This window comes from Buteo buteo, chromosome 19 (assembly GCF_964188355.1).
Source record: "Buteo buteo chromosome 19, bButBut1.hap1.1, whole genome shotgun sequence".
NCBI classification, from domain to species: Eukaryota; Metazoa; Chordata; class Aves; order Accipitriformes; family Accipitridae; genus Buteo; species Buteo buteo.
Window position 1 is genome coordinate 27,671,902 of NC_134189.1, and position 23,195 is coordinate 27,695,096.

The window sequence follows — 23,195 nt, forward strand, 5'->3', positions numbered from 1 at the left end:
ACTAGATATATTTCTCTGCAGTCAGGTCACTATTTAGGTGCATAAATGAGAGCCTGGACCTTATAGAAACGTAGCCCCAGCTGGGTTTTCTGAACACATGCAAATCTGGCCTGGAGCTCTTCTGAAAACCTGTCTCTGAGTGACCACCTCGGGTCCCATGAAGAAATGAAGTCAAGTTCAACTTAAAATCTAAACACTGACTTCAGTTAGGTAGTTATGTAAATTATATATTCAGTAGCATGTTATCATCTAACCCTTTGGGTTATGTCTTTAACTAACAAATAACTAATTAATCAAATTTTTTAACTAGTAAACAAATACACGTCCGGTTTTAGAAGTCCACCATATCCCTACGCTCCATGAAAAAGTCTGCAGGAGCTGGATCTGATGTTTTTAACAGCACATGCTTCAGCACAGCCTCTTGATATCTTCTGAAAGTTCAGGGAAAGGAGGAGCAGGTCAATCTTTAGGAGGCTGAAATACAGTATCTTATTTATTTATCCTTAAGCACATGTCCACACTGACCTCATAGCACCCTGTGGAAACACCCTAGGCATAAATGAAATCGAAAATAAACAAAAGGAAGGGGATTTTCAGATGCTCCTAAGCATCAAAATCCTTTTCAGCTAAAAACCTGATTAATTCGGACAAACTATCTCTGGACAAAAATTTCCAAAGCCAGCTCAGGCTTTAGCCATAGGTCTCTCATTGCCATGAATGGCCATTGTATGGCTAGTCCCCTTGGCACGCTGTTGCAACATATGGGAGAGGACAACCCTTGCAGTATCCTGAGACTCCATCCTGAATGGTACCCACTGACAAGCCCTTGGCAGGGGTTAAAACCCCCCAAAGATCGTTAAAGTCTTAAAGCCTTAAGAGTAGACAACGAGTACAAGGATGCTATAGCCAAATCCTGCCATGCTCACTCAAAGTGGGAATTTACCGTCCAAGTGTTGTGATTTTTTTCTGGAATGCAGTGCAAGCAATGGCACTAAAGGTTTTTCTTACTTTGAACACGGATAAATAAACCATTTTTAGGTTAAAATAACAAGAAAGTAGCAGTTTTGAATTCTCCTATGATAGAAGCAATTTATTCCCAGATATCTCTTTGTGCCACTGTTTCAAAAAGTACTGATACTTGATGCTGACAGGTTTTGCTTAATTTTCTACCCTTTCCTCAAGCTAGAAGCTCTTTGAAGTCTAGTCTTGGATTCCTCTTAGTTTTGAACAGGTGATTTGCAAATACTTTCTCTTTTCATATTGCAGGTTCTAGTGATAATTCCTGTCATTTAGAGCAGGAAATACAAAGTTATGTTCTACTTATCCAATAACTAGCCCCCTGATAAAACAAAATCCCACCACATTTCCATTTTTTCTGCTGTGAATGAAGTAAACAACCAGCTTGTAGTTAATTATATGCACTGGACGGCATCACACCAATCAGCACTATGGCTACATTAGCATCTCTGTTTACAGGGTACAACTGACAGCACAGTTAATGTGTCTTACTTTTTAAATCCCTAATAATACAGATACTTCATGCTACTTAATTAATTTCTAGTGAAATAAATAGTGAGGCCCTCAGGCCACATCAGAACACTGGTGTTTTATGTTCTCTGTATCCATATTCATGTAAAAGAGATCCACAACAAAACTGGATCCAAGACATTGCTTGCAATTTTTTTTCATCCTTGCTTAATTTCCTTTAACAAAAATCAGTTAGGTTGTCACCTGTCAGATCCTGGGTAATTCAAATTACTGAATAACCTTATCTAGATATATGGACATCATGGTGGAATCCCGGTAAAAATCTGATTAAGTCTAAAAGAGATCCCTGATCAGATAGCGGACCTTGTTTCAAGCACATCTGATGTTGAAGCCAGTGTTTTTGCACTCTTATGAAGCTTGTATATCATTGGTATCAGGTCTTCATTCCCTGTTTAATGACTTCAGAAATTAAGATAATAATATAAATTCACATAAAATATGCTAAAGTAGCTCCTGACTTTTTTGTATCTTCCTGCTGTTGCTTCTTTGGTTCATTTTGAAAATAACTCTTGCAATATTACTCAGAATGGAAAGTCTAACACTGTGTAATTCTGTTAGATAAAGTTAAATGAAGCAAATGGAAACAAGTGATTTTACTGGGTTTGAACTCTTGCTACAAAGGAGGAAATGCCACTAAAATGTGCTTTGTTTGCATTAAGCCAACATCCTGAAACTCAGAAAAGAGACAGCTATAAATATGTATTAGCTTTAATACAGGACATCCTGCTTCCACTACGTTTCCCTTTCCTTCTTTTTCTTCCTTGATTTACAAGTGGTGTAAATAAACACTTTGAAATGACATATGGTGCATGAAATGAAAAAGAAAAAACACTATATGATTACTAATATCACACGCATGCACCAACAGAAATACTAAACAGTAAGTGTAGGCATATAAAGTTTTATTACCTGACTTTTGAATCAATCTCCTATTAAATCACCTAGTGAGGGCTCAGAAGTAGTAACATACAGGCCATACACTGGTGATACTCGCAGTTACTGGAGTATCTTCTCACCACCTTACTGTACTGCATTAGCTTTAGCAGTTAGTCAGGAGCTACAGTAATATGAAAGAGACTGAAGTCACACACTGATTTTATTGGTAGTAGGCCTTCTGAGCGCTATGTAACTCCGTATTTAAGGCCACTTTCTAATGCCAGAGGAATGCAAGAATAGTGTCAAAAGCCATCGGTGTAAATGAGTAGCAGCTTTTATGAGCCAAACCTAGAAAAAAAGTAAGTGTTACTGTACAGATTTGTACCCACTGATGTTTTCTTAAATTATCAGTGCATACATAATCAGAGTTCAAAGCCTCAAGATGTGTGTTCAGAAAAGGAAGTTATACATATTTGTTTGCACATATGTGACATACAGTAGTTGAATATACATGACATTTCTAAGTTAAAATGATAGTGTGCAAATATTGTGGGCATAACCTAACTGTTCAAATATTTACACTTGGTCTGTGAGACAGCTTGGATATTCAAGGTTTAACTATGAAAAGTATCCCAGAATCTGCTCTAATTAAAGTGGTAAAATAAAATAACTTCTTTTACTGTCCTGTAACTGTTGAAAAAGTTACTGATACTAGCCATTTACCTGAATGCTTCTATACTCAAATCCTGTCCAGTGGAAATAACGGCTATTTGTTTCCTTTTATTTATGTACTTGTGGGGAAAATGGATCTAAAACAATCATAAGGCAAATATACACTAGTTCCATTCTGAAGTCATGTTTAGGAATCAGATATTTTTGCATTCAATAATAACATTAACCCAAAGAAAGTTATTTTGAATTAAACAACAATAGTAATAAGCCAGGTATTTTTGGTATGTGTCAAATCAGTAATTTCTTAGTTAGGTTTTGAGCTGAATTTAAGTGAGGCAAAAGGGCTTTGGTTGCAAATAGTCAGGGGGCCCTAAAACGTTATTGACTGTGGTCAGCATTAAAATGAAGCACACAGCAGGAGTGCAGTAGCTTCTGGAAAGAGGCCGTGGCTGGGCCTGTGAACACACATGTTTAAAAAAATACCACTACCATGCTCTCCTCTAGAGACAGATCTTTTGGCTGTTGTGTCCTCTTCACGCACTTGCAGTTTTCTCATCTTAGCTTTTTTCTATGAATGAAGCAAGCAGGACACACACAAGAAGCTTCACAAAAACAAATTAAGAGTTGTCAACTAGAGGATGGACAGCTTTTGGCAATAAATTAGAAGACTGTTCAGGCCAAGTAGGAGGCAAGAGGGAACAACCTCAAAACAGCAGTAGACAAGAACCAGTCTTGAAAGCCACGCTGCATCTTGCCAAATGCTCGCTCATCCCAGGAGAGTTATGCTGCTGATGCCTCATTTACAACAGCAGCTTTCTAGCTCAGTCTAGATTTCACAATATTTTGTCCATCAGCTCAGGTATGAGTCACCAGGCGTTCCCCCCCAAAGCGAGCGATCAGTCGAGATAACAACAAAGCAGCATTATCCTTACCCTAACAAAAACAGAAATGGGCCTATCATGCAGCAGCAAAGCCCATCATAAAATGAAAAAAAAAAAAAAAAAAAAAAAAAATCAGTCTATTTGTAGTCAGCTTGCCTGTTCAGCTGCCTGGGATGTTGCAATAAATTCAACACAACTATATTAGCAAGCATCATCATGGTGCAGGGTTTATACCCAGGTAAATGAAAGCAAAATCTGGGCACAATTCACCAAATAATATCTATCTATCTGTCTTCTATTCATTGGTTCATACAAGATTGTATTTGTCTCTGCCACATCAGTAGATAATTCTTCCTCTTCTGTCCCTCACCAGCAGACAAGCACCCTGAGGCAAATGCACTGGTCCAGGAAATCTTAGCCCAGAACTACCATTTTTTGTCATTCAGATAAAGCTGAAGAATCCTAACTGCACTTACAGTAATAACAATCAACCATTATTCCAATAACTAACTGAAAATGATTGATGGATCATGCTAACTGACAGCCATCCTAGAAAAGCTATTCTTTGTATGTCATTTTGTCCCCAGAGAAGTAAGAAATAACTGGAGAATAAGTTTCTTTTAATTTCAAAAAGACAGAGAGAGAGGGAAAAAGAGAGATCACACACCAAAACTCATTCACCTGGACTTCTCTGAAGATAAGTCCACAATTAAAGGAACCAGACTGGGCCAGCTATCCCAGACTGGGAACCAGACAGGGACAGATAGTCCCAGAATATCTGGATATTCTGTGGATTTTGTCAGACTCCAGTGCCCGGACAGAGTGGGAATAAGCAGTAAGGGAAAGGGAATCACTGAGGCTCTTATCTGAAGGCAGCCAGGGAACGTAATAAGCTGTCTGTCTTTTCTAAATGCAGCTTCTTTTCCACTATTTATTCTTCAAAGCATTGGGACAAATTTCTAAAAGGAAATCTGCTACTTTGCCCTTGTCAGTGAGAGAGGGTTTAGTAAGTAATACTAAGTGCTAGAAAAAGTAGTAAAAACTGAAGTGTTGTAAATCCAGATATCAGCTTATCTCTTGGTAAACGTTTCTTTGCAAGTATAACTTAAATAACTCGAATGGTAGGGTTTTCACCTTCTGTATATATATTTTTTTTTTTTTTAGGAAAAATAGTTCCCGTTATGCATCTCACCGGTCTATATTTAGTCTGTTGCGAACAGCATCACCACAGTATGAGAAAGAAATAGGAACCTCAGTTCACTGTGCTGACAAGACAGCTTTACAGCATCTACAGCATATTCAGCCTTTCCAGAAGGAGCAGCTAGATGTAAGGGACCACCAGGCAGGACGTCTTTCCTTGCCATGTGCACTGAGTGCCTGAAGGCTTTACATCCTCCATGTATGCAAGTGAAGCACCTCAGAGCTACGCCTGGAACCTATGAATGGGCAGCATCATTGCAGTGGAATAGGGCTGCATTACTAGAGGGGTCCAGGTTTTCCCTTCCTTAGTTTCAATCCAGTACATCAAGACAGACTCTGTAATAATCCATCCTCCTCATGGCTATGCACCTTCTCCACAGAAGGAGGAACCCAGCTCTCACTACACAGTGAGATGTCGACACACATCAGCAACAGCTATTCACTAAGGCCCAATTGACTAGATTGGTTGAAACAACAACTGGGGAAAAAAAAAGGTAATACTGCTGTAGAAGTTTTCAAATGCGAGTGCTAGCAAACAGTACTGTGAATGCTGGCTAATAACACCTTGCTAGTGTCGAGTCTCTTACCTGACTCCTTCATTGAGGTTGTAAAGTTCATGGTCTGGGAGACCCTTACGCTGGAACACCGCTATTACTCCATTGTGGATACTGAAAGAGGACATTAGGAGTCATTAGCACCTGATCACATTTTAGAAGGGTATCACTTCCACAATAAGCCTAACATCTCTGCCTAGACACTGCAAGACCTATTTAAAAGTCATAGATGACTTCTGGTACCCCATCCCAGATGCCTTAAAGGGAATTATTGCCTAGAAAATGGACGACATCTTTGAAAATCAGTTCTTTTTGATTTGTTCCAACTCGGTAACTTCAACAGTTGCACATCTGAAATCAGTAATTTCAGAAAACTTAGGGTTATATATTTTAGGTACTTTAAGTATATTAAGTATAACTTTTAATGTATTAAGTATATTTGAAGTATTTGAAAGTATATTTTTGTCTCTGTGGCTCAGCACAGAGACAATTAACAGCCTCACTATGAGATCAGTGATGATATTCCTGGCATTGTTGGCACATATTTGTCTGAGCTTTATCAATGAAGCAGCATTTATCCAGGCTGGACACTATACCTGAAGTTTACCCCCAAATATAGCATCCCTTTAATAGAATGTAATCTCAAGAATGGTTAGTTCTTTAAAAAAAAATAATAAAAGAAACACTGGACAATTATGAATTTTAACTCAATGTAACCAATTTCTCATTAATTTTCAAAAATTAAACAATAGAAAAGGGGCAATTGGTTACTAAGACTGTCTCCTATTACCACTTACTCATTTCTCAAAGATTTATGCTCTTGCTTCAGCTAAAGGAAAACCAAGGCTGCACTGAAAGAACAATAGGTCTAGAGTTTCTAAGGTGGACAGCGAGAGAGGCAGCAACGTGCTTGGCATAGGCCAACCATCTGTCCTACAAAAATGCTTCCTTTTCATTTTCAATGCCATTTGTAACTGTTCTAGAAGCAGATGTTGCTTAGAGGTGGTGACTTTCTGCTGCAATGAGATGCAACTGAAGACAGGATTGAGACCACAAAATTCTCTAGCTCAACAGAAAGTCACATACCCAATGATGTCTGTCCCTGGGATGTATGGCCAGCAGCCCCATAAATTCTAGGATGCTGAATGGCAAAAATGTACCAGGTACTGCATGTACCTGGCAATCCACGTGCTTAGCAGGGATGCTTCTGGTCCCATGAACTTAAAAAGACTGCACCTCAAAGGATTACTGAAATGAGTATGGGCTTCAAGACAAAGCTCTGAAATGCTCCTGAAATACACCTGACACAATTAGCGTGATGACACATCAGCCTAAATCACTAAGCTTAAGTCTGAGGACGAAGGTAAAGAAATGCCAGTGAAAGGTGAGACCAAACCTGTTCCAGCATTAGTAGAAGGGAGCAGAAGTCTCCTTCCCCAGCGCAGTGCCACCTTTTATAGCCTCACAGCTTTGACTCCAAAAGGAAAGATGACTCACATGGTCCCCCTCCATCTGTCAGGTCATCCCCACTCCTCCACTCTTGGAACCGCTCGGCAATTTCTACCACATTTAACTGTGGAGTAGAAGTCCCCAAAACATGAAGGCCTTTTAGCTTTCAGATGGGGTAGAAGGAGCATCTTTTAGTGACCAAAAACATACTGCAGGGTGAGCTCAGTCTTTATTCCACATACACAGAGATGCTTTAGTTTCCTGACACTAACACACAAGAAAGCAGCCTTTATCCGCTGCACTGCTCTACTGCTGCTACTCAATTTCCGATATGACTGCTTTTACTGAAATGACCATTCCCACCGCCGGCAGTGACTGCAAGTTATTTCATTTCTGTCTGACTCAGTTACCCCACGTGTAAAATAAAGATGATGACACTGACCACTAAAGGATATTTTAAGATGTATTTATGAAAATCGTAACAAAAGCAATGAGTGTGATTATCAATAGCAGTATTACATGTCATCATTGTCACTGGATTTTTCTTCTTCCCTCACAATTCTACTAATTGCAAAGGGAAAATACAGAATTTGGCACAGGGCTCTTCCTAGTTGAGGTTGCACCTGAGAAGGGGAGATGACACCTTAAGGCATATTACAAAAAACACAGGGCAGAAGTCTTCCTGCTCTGCACCATCTCCCTGGGTGTCTCTCATTCTGCATGCCACCTCTCAGCCTGCACTCAGCAGGAGCAAGGAACAGCAACAACCAGCCTCGGGGACACTCCAGAGGTGTATTTAGGAGCCACTGAACTGACTCTCACCCCTAGAATATCTACTGAAAAGACCTTCTAAGAATGAGAAGCTACAGCATGCACATGCCTCCTGGGGATTTGGTTTTACCAGTGACTCTGCAATATCATTTTTCAGAGCTTTACAGCTGACCTCCCCCTGCTCATACTGCACTGGGGTCTGGTGCACGGGAGCAGCAACCACCTTTGGAGCTCTGGAAAGCAAAACCAGGACCACATTTGCCCATCCTGGAGGTACCAGGATTTGGGGTTGCCATGTCTAGTGAAGAAGAGCTAAAGGTGATACCTGTTTCTAAGGTCTCCAGAGGGAGGAAGCCTGATTCCTACTGGCAGACAAGCTCGGTCAGCTCTGGCCTGGTGCCACCTCCAGGGCCAGACCCAGCCACACACAGCTGCTCCCACCGCAAGGGGATGTCACGGCAGGCACTATGCCAGCTGGCAGTGGAGTGTGCCTGGGGACCTCAAGCACCCACATTAAACATTCCCAGGTCCACGGTAGGGCAACCCCTTTCTGTGCTTGCTGGGAGCAGAGGAATGGGCTGGAAGATAAACCCGACACTATTCACAGAGATTCGAAATGCAGGCACACAATAACACTGAACAGCAAAGAGGTGCACTGTTAGAAAAGCTCAGCCATGTTCATCTGTGGAAAAAGGAAATTAAAAGTGGCAGGTAAAGGATATGACCCACTGTAGAGAAATGCACAAGCAGATAAAAATAGGAACCGTTATCCTCTTCTCTCTTTTGCTCCTTTGATGACACTTCCAAGGCATTAAGCACTCCCCCCACCACGGTGGTCCCTCCTTCCCCCCTACACCCACATGCACAGACATACACTCATGATCTAACCCAACTTATTTTGGCTGGCTCAGACAGACACACTCAATTTACGATTATTTGAAAATTGGCAGCTAAATGTCTCTGGTATACAGTGAAGCGACTTGGGTATTTTAATATTATGAGTAATATGTGAAGTACGATTAATGTAGTGAATAAAACAAGCAGTCTTTACACGCTCTTCTGATTCGGAAATGAACTTTGCAATGTTCCCTGCCAGCCTTCTGCAGAGAAGAATGACTAAATATCTCTCCTAAAAGTCAACATGCTCTCTCTCCTTCTCTCTGGCACTCCTTTCTAAATGAGGGGGAGGTTTTCTCTTTCCAGCTTAACAGGTCCATTATTATTCCTCAAAGAAGAGAGAGAGCAAGCTTTTTTAACAAGAACTAAGGGGACAGGTTGTGAGCATTTAAGTTATTGCCTGTGTAGTAGAACTGCACGTACATAAAACATCCTAGCAGTGGTCTTTTAATCTGCCTGGGATCTCCCTTGTAGTGAGGGACAACTGCCTTGTCTGGAAGACAAGTCTTGGCCCTGCTACATTGACCACCTGCCTTTCCTTCCCACCGCAGACAGCAGTGCTTGCATGCAGGGTGCAGGCATGCAGTCCCAGGCTGCAGGTGACATGGGAATACCACCATAATCTGGTCCTCCATACTTGCTCAAGAGGCAACAAAGAGGAATCAGAATAACCGGCATGCTATCAGTGGCATAAATTGGTGTCAGGATAATAAAAAGCTAGCTTAAATCTTCTTAGCTACTTTAAGCTAATGAAAAAAACAAACCCAACCCTTGCTTAAATCAAAGTAACGCTATGGTTTCTATAATGAGTGATTATTTAAAAGGGTTTAGTCTGAATGGTACAACTTTTTGGTGTAAAGAAAATCTGAGCTGCTGCTTACACACAGAAGCCCTGCAAGATGCTTGAGGTGGGTGGATCACCTTTACTTGTGCCTGTGACCAGCCTCCACTAAGGTTTAAGTCAATAATGTACGTAATTAAACTTATATTTTAATAGTTAAACTGAACTGAAAATGCCTTGTAAACTCCCTTCTGTAACTCTTTTACAACATGAAAGTTAATAATGGGTGCACTCATGCACAGATATTACTCTTAACACCTTGCCTGTAGTTGCTGTACGTGTAAATGTGTGCACAAGAACACAGCACCGCAGAGACAAAAAGGACCCCAAAAGAGCCCCCCAAAAAAGTCAGCTTCTGAATTGCCCATACTCAGTACTGAGTAAGGTTCCAGTTTCCAATCAAGACCAGGCCTCACACTGTATGTCCAGGGTTATAAACCTGGTTCTGCTTCTGGTTTGCTATATTGTACCAACAGACATATTTTGTGCAGAACCTCCTACTCCTGCAGCACTGCACTTTCTCCTACTTAAGAAAATAAGCAATTTCCAATGTTCCCCTGCCAGTATCTTCTGCTGGAACAAGGGGGACCTGGAAGCCCTGTGCACCTGAGCAGTGCACCTTTGAAACAAGCTACAGCCACCCTCACACTGTGAGAAAAGGCAAATCTCTGAGTTATGGGATTATGGCATTTCTTGAAAGTGCAACACCAATTCATTACCCATCTCCTCAACTGGTAGGAATTGAGGTAAACTGCTGTGGCAGTATTACTTAATCTGAGTCCGAGCACTAAGATATATTGTGCAGGCAATTTTCCACATAAACATAAGCCATGGGTCACTCTTCGTCTGAAGACTATAGCTAGAAGAAAATATTTTGAGAGACCAGCAGCAGGGCAGAAAGAAGCCTTGGAGGAGGCTTCCCATGGGTCAGTGGGTGGGCAGGGAAGAGAGAAGCATGGTTAGAGCAGGCTGGCTGTGGGAGGGGAAATCAGGATGGGAAAACTACAGAGACCAGGTGTTTGGGGGGGGGGGATACCTTTAGAATGAAGACAAAACGTCAGATGGCTCCAGCAATGCATTGTACTTATCTATCCCACTGTGGCCACTGAGTACCAAAAGAAAACTACCTACAGCCAAGAAGGCTCTCAGAGCAACAAAAATCAACCCAGAAGACTAAGTTAACTTCACCTCTTTGGAGACTACTCATTCTACATTTGCCCGATCCTCCAGAGGAGGTGGCAGCTCCAGGACTCACTATTCAGCTGCCCGGAACATAGGGAACGGCAGCTCCAGCACACACAGTGCAGACCTTCCCCACCATTTACTTCACCACCAAAGGATCTGGAAGGTGTAAATGGCCAGAGCACAAAGTTGGATGCTCGCTGACAGCGCTCCCAACCAGCCTAACAGCATGAGTGCCAAGATGGGGAGGGTGGGGTTTATTATTCTGATTTTTGCATAATAGAAAGCCACTGCCCAAGTAGCTCAATACCACCAAAACATACATTTCCCTTGAGTTGCTAGCTGTCCACTCAGACACCACTGCCTTCGGTGGGTGGGAGGCTGGCTCCCTCCAGCATTCAAGTACCACCCACCCCTGTTCTTTCATTGACATTTTTAAGAAGCCAAGAAAGAAAAACTATTGTGATTGAAACACTGTTTTCTGCCAGGTCAGAATCAGTTTTTCCACAGAGGTGAAGAACAGCTGCAAAGTTGGGCTTACAAGTCTCTGTCTGAATCCTGACCTTCTGTTTGCTTTGACCATGACCACTGCCCGCCCAGCTCTGCGTTTCCTGGCAGAGCAGGTGGAGCGGCCCACGTTTTCATTCATGCACAGCACGCAGATAGTTTTGGTTCTCTAAAGCAGTCACTATCTTTGTATGCAAACAGCATGGGTGAAAATATCATGGCGTTTTTTATTTAGTGTTTGCAAATTCTCCCCTTTCCAGAGCTCCAGGTGAAGTCCATGAGCAAAAACAATGCTGTGTGAATAATCACATCCTGCAAGTATTGGGTAGTTAAAGGCAACATTTTCATTTTCAAAAGGGACTAAGTGACTTAGGGCACGTTTCCTCTGGACAGTTATGGGAATAGCTAATTAACCTGATATACTTGCATCAGAACCTCCTTGAAGACAACCTCACTCCAGAATAAAACCTCATTTTTTTGAATTAGCTTAATCCAATCAGGAAGAGCCCATTTTCAGCACAGCTTCAGTCCAGCTGCAACTCCACAGGCTTTCCATGAGGCCTTGACCCTTTCAAAACAAGCTTGCGGCTGCTAGTTCACTTACGTTTCTGGAATTTCTATCCAAGGTAAAGCAATCTGCAAAGAGGGATAGGCTGCAATTACACACTGGGTCATTACAAGTGAAAATAAGCTGGTCTGCAAAACTCTGTCTTCAAAGAGTTTGAGAGGCATTAGTTCACTAACTTTACCAACTATAAACATTACTCTTACATATGAAGAAGTTGAGACAGACAGGTGAAGGGACTTCCCTGAGGTGTTACTAAGAGTTAATATATCTACGGAGTACAGGACTAAGGAGATTCTGGTTTCCAAATATACCTGCATTCAAGCAAGTATAAATATGTCTGCAGGGCTATGGGGAGCAGCAATTCTCCACCACCACCACTTTCTATTACTGTAGTCAAGGCTGGCACGTGCTCCATGGTGCAGTTTTGGCTTGACCAGCTGGGAAGTCCCCTTTACCTCCCCATCCCTCCTCCCCACCCCACAGCTCAGCTCTCTGCCCCCCATGCATGCACATAGCCAAATGCTCCAAAGAGGGCTCCAAATAAAGGGTCAGTAAAAAGAAGGTGATTCTCGGACATGCAGAAATATTTCTAAATATTTCTAAATAAACACTAAATATTGGAAGAAAGAAAATTTCTGAGTAGAAGTCATAGATAAATATGCTGGTCTGGAATGCTTTCTCCACTAGCAAAACCCCCCTGTGATCTGAAAAAATATTCACTTCTAATTAGAAGATGAAAAATGGTTCCCATGACTGTAAAAATTACTTTACAGCAAGTTAGTGTGCTTATTACAATCCTGTAAAAATTAGCCCGAACCATAAAACTCTTTCTGATTCCATATGTCTCCTTGGATTTACTGCTGATCTCAATAAGGTCACAGGCATCTCATCTGTGTTTTCTTCGCCTTTTCTTTGCTATCTCCTACTCCTTCATGTTTCTGTGAATTTTCCCCATTTTATTATACCAAAGAGGATCTAAGTGCCTTTGACTAGAGGCCTTCCCACAGCACAACTCAGACAGTATCGGCTCCTGATTAGGTAGTCTGTGCTAGCTCAGTCAGAATGAAAACCTCGCAATGGATTTTATTTGCCCTGAGAGGGGCCCCCCCAGCTTGCAAGCTCAAGATTAAAACCCCTAGGTTTCTTAGTCCAATTGGGTTAGTCAGCATTCAGCCCTCATTTTTTGCCTGAAGCAGAAAAGTGGGGGAGAAAAGGAATTGAAGACAATGCTAGTGAAAAAATCTAAGCTATTTTAATCCAATGCAAATTCTGTGAGCTGTAACGAAACTGTATTGTTCCACTATGTTGCTGTTGGTTGCTAGTTAACGTGCACTGCCAGTGTGTTGCTGTACAGATCTTTTGGGGTTCATGGGAAAGCAAGCTCAGAAAAAGCCGTGATATAAAGTCTAATTTGCATAGTAGCAGACAGCAGCTTAGCACCAATCTCCCTTTCATCTAACAGTGTCGAGAAGTTTTACAGAATTTCAGTTTGGAGGTGAAGGAAAGTTATCAGGGAGGAAGAGACCTTCCTTGCTAGCACCGAGTGCTACGTGGCCCCTGCACACTGAACCCTGCTATTAGGCTCCTGCAGTTTGCCCTCCCCTGGTGTCAGAAAGCAGCAGGCATCCTCTGGTATAAACAGTCTGAGGGCCGAGACCCGTCTGAACAGAGCGGAGGTGGTGGAGGGGACGTCGCTGGGCAGCCAGACTGCAGCCGCAGACAAGCCAATTGCAGAAGGGAAGCCGCACAGCCTCCTCAGAAAAAGCCCGCAGTGACAGAGCTGCTACCTCGCAGAAGACCCCACCAGCAGAACTGCAGCTCAGCAGCGTGTCAGCACGGTCCCTGGCAGGGCCAAGGCAGCATCCTCGCTCCACCTCAAAGGGCTGACTTTCAACAAAGTGGGATCAGCAGTCTCATGTGGGGCAGGGCCTGCCATGGGGTTGTGCTTTACCTTTCCCCGCATTGGTTTTGATGAACTTGGTTCAAAGCCTCTTTCAAAAGCAGATACACACATGCCACACCCAGGCACAGCTGTTAACATTAGGCAAGAAACCAGCAGACATTTAAATATAGAACAGCCAGGCTTGGCGAGAGGCAAGAGCTCTGCTGGTGCATCTCGACTTCCTTGATCAGCAAGCTCTTACGCTCAATATTGCACAGAATGAAACAGCACAGGCAATCCTTTCACTTGGAAGAACAAATATTCCCATAAACTAAAGTATGGTATGCTAGTCTTCTATTGGGATGTTTTAATTTTGCAGGGGAAAAATAAAATACCTTCCACAGCCCAAGATTTTCAAAACCCACCCAAGATTTCTGGTGAGTCAAAGTTTAGGTGCCAAGTTTGCCACATCAACGTTACAGTCTCTCCAAGAGAGCTGAACACTGACTCCCTCAAGACCAGACCCTGTTACACATGCCAAGATGGGCATGCAATGGTGATAGGCAGAAGCTACAGTGGATAACTTCTTAATACAACTAAACCAATATCATTTAAGCCCTGGCTTTCCTGAGGATAAACTCCAGAGAGGATACAAGTCTTTATGCACCTGAAAGAAGAATTACCCTCACTCTCTCTTCCACTCAGGAGAAAGCCTTGCACTATTAAATAAGAAATAAAGGGCCTTTCCTTTGCCCATGCAGTGCAACTGGCCCATAATCTGCAGTACTTGCCACAGCTTTAGGCAGCTGTTAGCGCAGACATGCAGTGCCCACTTGACTTGCCACCGCAGGTAGCGCCAGCCTGCCACCGCACAACAGCAGCCCTGCCAGCGCTCCCAAGGCATTTCAGAGGCACGTGCCACCAAACGGCAGGGACGGCCTGGCGATCCCTGCACAGGGAAAAGGCAACCCACAGCAGGAAAGCATGGTTAGGCCCGAGTTCACGCTAAGCAGCGACAGGATGACTTGCCGACACCTATTCCAGGAAGAGGCGATGGGACAGTTGTCTAATCATTTGGATGAAATGTGCAGATGTCTAGCTTGCTGATCAGCAACCACTTCTGGCCAGAGCTATACCTGTCCTGTCCGAATTAAAAATAACAAACTCTTGCTCCGGCTCACTTAGGAAAATCCTCTGGTTTGAAGATCAGCGGCCCCTAAGCCTGGAGCTCTCCCCCTCCCAGCAAACCCAGTGCCTGACCTGCTCTCCATTTGCGTCTGCCTCCACAGCGCCCTCTCCGCAAGCAAGACCTGGAAATGCTAATCCCTGCCAACAAAAGCTGTCAGCACACCATCACAAAAAGGCTTTGGGGAACGTATTCTCTCACCTTGGTTCACACCAAGGAGTATCTTACTCCCTGCTGCTTCCCATGGGGCTACTGGCCAAATGAAGTCCCAACTGGCACAAGCCAAGGTGGCCCAAACTAGCCTTTAATTACCACCACCATCCAGACCTCGGGTGCAACTCTGGGTCATATAAATAGCACAATATTTGAACAGAAACTCTGACTTTTACGTGACCAGTACAGTTTCAGTGCTTGTTGTGCTCATAGCATTCAAAAACTAATTCATAATGCAGACTTGAAACCACAAATCAAGTGGTGAGAGGGACAGAAGATGTGGCATTTTAAATGCTTTTTTTTTTTTTCCCTCAAAACTGAAATACCTTTAACAAATGTGTCTATAGTTCACTGGTATTTTTCTTCCTACAGCTGTACAGCCATACAAGTATAAAACATTACGAATGACGCTTTCCAAGCCGTGACCCAGGATATGACATTTCATTTTCAAAAAGGACGTAAGAATATAATTCCTAACAACTTAGACCTATCTTTAAGAGTGTCACCAAAATGGTTATTAAGACGCTTTCTGAATATCTGTGCTAAGTGACACATTCAGAACAAAATGTTTGCATGGGTTTTTTTGTCAAACAGTAATAAAATTCAAATGTATAAAGACAATAAAGGAAACAATCAGAGCTTATTTTTTACCTGTCCAAAGTGCATGTGCTTGCACATGCACATACACACAGACATACTTGTATTAATGTGAGTAAATTGAGTAGACTTTGACATATCTGTATCAGCAACCAGCAATATATATAGTTATGCAGATAAAAATAATGTATTTTAATAGTTGCGTATATGTAATTTTTTTTTAAACTAAAATAAACCAAATTAACCTCGAATGAGAATATCTAGATAGACACAAAGACAAATTTGTAGCTGGACCCTGGGAAATAAGTCCTTGTCCGTCACAAGGAAGAGCAGGCTGAGCCATCTGCAGGAAAGGCTCTTTGCTGTCAGCCTTCAGAGAAAGGTTAACAGTAACGGGAAAAAAGCCGCTCCCGTCTTCTACTTGAACGCGAACTCCAGTACGTGTAACACGCTAACGCGGAAGCCCGGCGTACTGTAACCTTGCTGAGCTGGGAGCAAGGCAGCCTAGCCTGCAAGCCGATGGAGCGGCTACCCGCACGTTAATCACGGCCGTGGGAGCATGGAGAGGCTGCAGGGGAGTCGGCACATTGTGCGAGACCTTACCTGTTCCAGGTAGCGTTGGAGCAGGCCCGTCGCTGCTGGGTCCCCCGCTCATCCAAGGCTGCCTGCTCTCTCTTGCCCAGATCACTGAGGCTGGGCGAACTCATGAACTTCAACCTGCGAAGAGTCCTCATGGTCAAATGTGTGTTTGCGCGTGGCAGCTACAGATACACCATCCTGTTTACACACACACACACGCAGCTGGAGCAGCGGCAGCAGCAGCAGCAGCAATGCGAGCAGTTCCCTCCGTTTGCTGTTCAAAAAAGAAACTTAAAAAAAAAAAAAGAGAGAACCAGTCTCTACGGAGCACACCTCTGCCAGCAAGAAAACAAACCTTTAATCAGATCAACTCTGACGTCATCAACTGTGGTTAATAATTTCTCCAGTCCTTTCAAAAAATCAAAGTCGAACTTCTGGCTGCTGCTGCAGCACTTCGAAGGGGCCCCTTGCAACCGCAGCTGCCCCGAGTACGAGGGCTTCCCCTCCCCCTGTCCCCGGGCACCACGACCCAGGAATCTCCAACCCAGGAATCTCGCTCAGCGCCGCGGCGGCAGTGGCGTGCTCCACCTGTCGTGGGAACTGCTCCGCTCCTCCAGCGGCTTGGGGGGGTCTGCTAGCATTTCTCAACCTCTCCCTCCTCCTCTCTGCACTCATAAATGGAAATGAAACTGGAGGGCAACGGACAGAAAAAAAACCACCACCCAAGCAACCAATACTGACGCACTGAGACTTTATTGGAAAGTTTCATAACTGCCTGTGCCCTGCCACGTTACGACACTGCACACACGCGCTCTTGCTCCCTCACTCATACATATACATACGCACACTCCCGCACTCCCTCTCTGCCATACACACACAGCACAGCCTCACGGCTCGCCTGGGAGGCTGCTTCGGCTGGAAGTGTCACATAAGCCACCAGACAGAAAGTATTCGCAAGCAACACAACTGCAGAATGAAAAATGCTGGTTTGGGTTTTAGCATTTTGAGGAATTTTTGGTGGTGCATCGAAGAGTGAGACGCTTTGTCTTTCTCTGCCCTTTTTTTTTTTTTTAAATCGAGATAACAGCTGCACAACTCACGGCATACTTAGTTTCTACAAAAGCCCCAGGTGTCTTATCTTCAAAGGAAAAATCTTCTTTCTCTCTCTGACTGCAGCACTGGAGCTGAAGGATATGCTGCTACAAGACTCCAGCCCATGCTTAGCTCACTGTCACTCACTTGCGGTTCTGTTTTAAATTCAGGAGTGCCTGGCTTGTCTGCTGGGAAGTAATGTAACAAAACAGCCACTAGCTTTCTCAGAAAAGAAACTGTTTGCAATAGACTGAGCCAGAGCCCAAGAACTGCTCTTCTGTTGCTACAGCATTGGTCTGCAAATAGTGGTAAAAGCCACGAAGGCTCCTTGCAGAGTAGCCTTCCACTCACTGGAAGGGGGCTACCATATAGAAGAATTTACCCTTTCTTTTTTTCCCCACTTCCTACTTACTCTTTCCATCTGTGATAACCTATTGTCTATATTTGGGCTATAATTGGATTTGTTTGTGTCCAAATAATATGGCAAAGTTTACATTACAGGAGAACTAAATTTCTCACAGCAAGATCTGCCCTATGTGCATCATTTACTGACATATTTTAGTAAAAACCAATTCTTCTCACTACTCACTCAAACTCAGCTAAGCTTATTGCATGTAACTATTTTCTTCCAAAATTTGTATTTGATATTACCTCCATGGGAACCAGTTCCAGAACTACCTAGGAAAATAAATCCATTTCCACCTTGTGCTCGTTTTAGCAGTAGCAGTTTTACCCAGCTGCTTGGATTAGCGTTATATTGATTGTCCTTCCCACACCAAAACTCTCAAGTATACAAATGAGCATCACAGTAGATGGCACATAACGTTTCACTTCGGAACAGACCTGCACCTCCACATCTAACCTATGTACAAAGACATCGCTATCCCCAGTCTCTTCCAAATGTTTAAATCCTTCAAACAAACGAGCAACAATCCGCTATGTACACAGCAGCAAAAGGAAAACAAACACAACAATATATGGCTGTATTCTAAGGAATGAGATGGCTTCTACAGCATACAAATCAGTGACCAAAAATAGATACAGCAGAACACTTCTTTGTTCAAATCGGATGAAAGGCACTCAATTTCTGTAGATAATACAGCCTGGGAGAGCAGGAGAGCACAACTCAGGCTGAGCTTCTGCTGAGGGCTCAGGTAAACGTGCATTTGCCCTGCTAAGTGAAACAACTAGTTAGATAAACCTGTGGCAATATAATTCCATCTAATTTCATTTTCCACCTAGCTCAGTTGCTTTTCTGTTTCTCACTTGCTGTGAATTTGATAGGCCTTGCAAAATGTTATTATACTGGATTAAACCCTTGGAATTTTTAACTCTTTGATCCCTCAGCAGCACCGAAGACTTTATAAACTGTACCCTGATGATGCCAGTACGTCAGCAGCTACATAATAACGTTTCATCTGCTTTTTTTCCTAAAATCCTCAACTAGCTAACTGACTGAACCCAGAGACCTGCTGTGTCAACCTTGGATACGCCAGAAAACACTGCAAAAAGCAGTACTTTGCTTTCTCGTAAAATGCCAAATACCAAGAAAAGAAAAAAAAAAAAAAAAAGACCTCTTTCCGGCTGTATGTTGAAATATTACACCTATAGAAGTCAGACTATTTTTATGCCACCCCATCAATCTCACTAACCAGAACTAGATTCAGAGTTGACACATGCACAAAACACATGGGAGAGGCAGCGTTCCAGTTTCCTGAAAAATTTCAGATTGAGGTAACAGAGGACAGGCTTTCTCTACACTTCTTCCGCCTTCCTATAATTCCACCTGATCAAATGTTGATTTATGATAAAATAAATCATTTTCAACAAGGATTACCTCCACCCATAATTACAGAGTGATACTTCACATTTACATTGTGCTGCGCATCCATGGACATCCTTGACTTCATGGCATTCATTAATTCAGCCTGAGCAGCTCTTGGGTATGAAGATAAAGGATACAATCCGCACTTCAGCATTAAGAATGAAGAAGAGAAAGGTGATGTGACTTGCCCAGGCTACCCCGTGACCAGGTGGCAGAGATGTCAAGAGATCCCAGGACCTCTACCTCCCTTCCAGCACAGTCCCAAGGGAATGCTGCAAGGACTGGGTAGCCAGGGACTCCTTGGGCCCAGACGACCGGAGGGTGATGCAGAAGACAAAGCTCCTTGCCAGGACTTGCGGTGCAGCCGTTCCTCTGTAGCCACTAGTGAAGAGAGTTGTCGCAATACAGCACTGCTTCAAGATTGAGAGGCTAAGCGGCAGAGATTGCTCGCTATTGGTCATGGAGAGGAATAAGAGCACTGACCAGACTAATTGGGAGGGAGGGGAGGACGGAGGATTGGTGGGGGCCCTCCCGTAGGCTCAATAACAAGCACAAGCTTCTTAAATAGAACAACTGCACTCAGCACATTTACAGAGCTGAGACTGTAAAGTACTGTTACGTTAATTCATTCAATCGCAGCATGCCGTAGACGGTGCTAATACTACTATTTCACTCACGTGCAACCTGCAGCTCAAAGGTTAAGTGATTTAATCAAAGCCACAAAACCCCCTCAGCGTGGAAGGCACATCCAGTCCTAGCTCCTGCTCCCTCCCTTCCCCTCCAACATCTCTCCTCATAAAAACAGGCCTGTCTCTACTAGAAACCGTTCTTTCATCTGTGGGGCCCACATCCTGCGGGTGACTGCATGGTAAGTCCCGGAGCCGCCACGGTGCTGGAGACGTAGGGGAATTCTGCTCACCTGGACTTAGTTGCTATCTTGAGGCCTAAAACAACGTATAGGTACATGAATCTAGGCTAACAGCCCAAGAGCATTTATGCTGTTATTACAAGACAACTTTAGCATACAGATCCAGGACCTTGTAGCAAACATGGCTTTTAAAATAATCACCAAGGGTAACTCTGTAGTTACCTCCTGGTATGCCTGCAATGCCTGCAACATTCTCACTGGGAGCTGTGGTTTAAAGACCATACTGCTGCCCCTAGCAAATGTTAAAAAAAAATCGAGGCAGATCTCCCCAAGCATACACTTGGTTTCAAAAGGAGATTTGCTAAAACAAACAAACAAACAAACCCCCCAAACCCCCTACATTTTATTTACGTAATGCTATGTTAATTTTTACAGTACAATCATATTGTCTTCTTAAAAGTTTCTTTTTGACAGTGATAAGAGGGGAAAGGAAGGAAAAAGTAATGTTCATGCATGGGAACATTAAGAAATTCACAATATATGAAACTCATAATAAAGCTGCCAATACTGTGACTGCTATGGGTCAATGTGTCTTCAGCTACACCGTTCTGCTACTGCAATGACAGGTTAACACTGCAGCGATATTGGTGCCAGTGGGAGGATATAATCAGCAAGAGAATTTGCTATCTCAGCTTTATTCACCAGAGCTTTGCCATGTAAAAAACAACTCAATAAATATAAATTTTAATTGGGGGGGGGGGGAGGAAAGCCCGCTACTTCACTTTATCTCCCCTCCTTTTTTGGAGAAGAGAGCAGAAAACCCTATGGAAATGCTGAATGGTGTATGCTCAGCAACCGAAGAACAAAGAGGTAAAGTGTATCTATGGCAGAAAGGAGTTAAAAACCTCCTTAGACGAATGCACTTTAGTTTTTCATAAACCACACCACAAAACTTAGGGCATGCCTCAACATATGCCAAAGCTCAGGAATTAGTCTTCTGAAAAACCACACTTCTTAAAGGCACAACGCGTTCTGCTGCGCCAGCAGAGGAGGGGCAAGGCGGAAAGGGAGAAGAAGATGTGACTATCAGGGAAAAAATAAAAAGAGCAGAGGGGGAAACGAAGTTGCAAACCTTATGACTCATCAATTCCTTTGCTACAATATCTACATAAAGCTCCTTTATCATCAGAAAACAAAGAATAAAGAGAATAAAGAAAGTATGAAACCAAACAGGCGCTATTTACACCCTCCCCCTCCGTCCCATTGACTCTCTGCAACCTCTGGAGATAAAGGCACCCTCAAGGACAGTTTCTGCCTGTCGTTTATGGAGGCTGGTCACAGGACAGCCTCGGCTTTGCTAGTCCTTTGCATTATTTCTGTCCTCACAACAGCCAAGCACTAATTTATAGGAGGGGACCTGGGCTTACTGAGCCATCTCCCCAACCTCTGAAACACCTCCTGTGTACTCCTGTACTTCTGCATCCTGGGACCAATCATGCCCACACGACCACAGTTGCCTCCCTTTAGACCGAGCTGGGCTTTCTGATCCTTCAACTGCATGTAGGACTCACACATAGGGTTTCTTTATCTTTTATGCTGTGAAAAAGAAGAAATGCTCAAGACAGTATCTCCTTCTTAAGCAAGCAGAAGGTTATACCCAAGAAGAGTCCTTTGACTACCGCTAGAACAGGATGCTCTGCTCCCCTCACCATCTCTGCAGTAACACCTGCAAGCGCAGTCCATCCTACAAAGCTTCAGACCTGACCCACAGGCAGACACGGCTGCTGCAGTTCCACTGCCTGCTTTGGAGATACACTGGCTTGCACCAAGCACGGACACCCGTAATCACTGCAACCTGCGGAGGATCAGGGCCAATCTCCTGGACCTTCCCTTCCCAGCATTGTTCAGCGTGAGGCAGAGCAGTGTGAATGTGCCTAGGAGACTTTTTCAGCAGAGAGAGAGACCTGCATCTGAGCAAAGGACCATCTGGACTGCAGCAACCATCCATGTCCAGCTTCTTTTCAGTTTTCTGCTGGACAACATTTCTTATCTGTTCACTGACTGAGCTTCTCAGTCTCCCCACTTTGCTCCCTTCCTGCTTCTCCGTCACCCTTTGCTCTAGTGCTCCCTCTTCCTTTTTTGTGTTTTCTTGGTTAGCTAATTCTTCCTCTGACAAAGTTTTTAAATATAATGAAAAGGGAAAGGAAAACTGAGACCAAAACACTGGTACTAACACAGTGTTTTCAAACAACTCTTTGACTGGCTCTAAGGGAATCAAGTCCTTGTCTTGCCTGTTTGGACTGTGAGCTGTTCTTTAGCTCTTCTTTACACTTTTCATTCAGTGTTTGTACACTAGCTAGCAAAACAGGGCTCTGAGCTCAGAATAAGTCACCAGCCTAATCTTACACAGGTCATGAATCTAGTAATACCTGTAAGAAAGCCTTTGCTCAAAGCATCCATGAAATCCCATCCCTTTTGCCAGCAGAAGTTTTTGGTTTACAGAGCATAACAATATAAGCAGTTCTTAAAGTACAGTAGATATAGCTAAATTTTTTTTTCCTTGTCCTTCAGGAGATACGAATTAGGAGAGAATTAGGATAGGAATAGGCCTGTTACACCCCCATCCAAAATATCAAGCTTTCCATCAAAGGGCAACTCCCCTAGCTCATAGTATCATTCCTCATTATCTCTTTATAGGTTCTGGGAATTAAAGATAGCGCAGTGATCCGAATGAGCGCGATGACGATGTTGGAGGAGGTGAGGATCAATGCTCTGGATTACAGGACCTGCGGCATTACCACCTTTTCTATTCATATCACCTCCAGGGAAGGAGATGGGTTTCCAAGCATCAGACGTGTCCGTTCCGTGTTTCACTGTTGCCCACTCACCAAATTCACAACCCATTGCAACCAGTACATACTCCAAGGCAAGCCCACAACTTTGCTGTTAAATAGAAGTCAAACCTCTAACTGTGATTTAGAAAGCAAGGATTCAAGAGTTCTGATGA

General features: G+C 43.3%; 1 protein-coding gene across 2 annotated transcripts in view; it reads right to left on the reverse strand.

Annotated features, from left to right (window-relative positions):
• Window positions 1–17,046, reverse strand: part of PRR5 (proline rich 5) — a 55,445-nt gene extending 38,399 nt beyond the window's left edge. Inside the window, exons 1-3 of one of the 2 annotated variants that reach the window (XM_075051826.1) lie at window positions 16,759–17,046; window positions 16,428–16,541; window positions 5,765–5,845 (exon numbers count right to left, since the gene is read on the reverse strand). In XM_075051826.1, coding sequence (XP_074907927.1) covers window positions 5,765–5,845; window positions 16,428–16,531 — 185 coding nt within the window. In that variant the 5' untranslated portion in view covers window positions 16,532–16,541; window positions 16,759–17,046. Of the gene's footprint in view, window positions 1–5,764; window positions 5,846–16,427 lie in introns of both variants that reach the window. The other variant, XM_075051825.1, reaches the window with a different exon arrangement.
• Window positions 17,047–23,195: the final 6,149 nt, after the last annotated feature.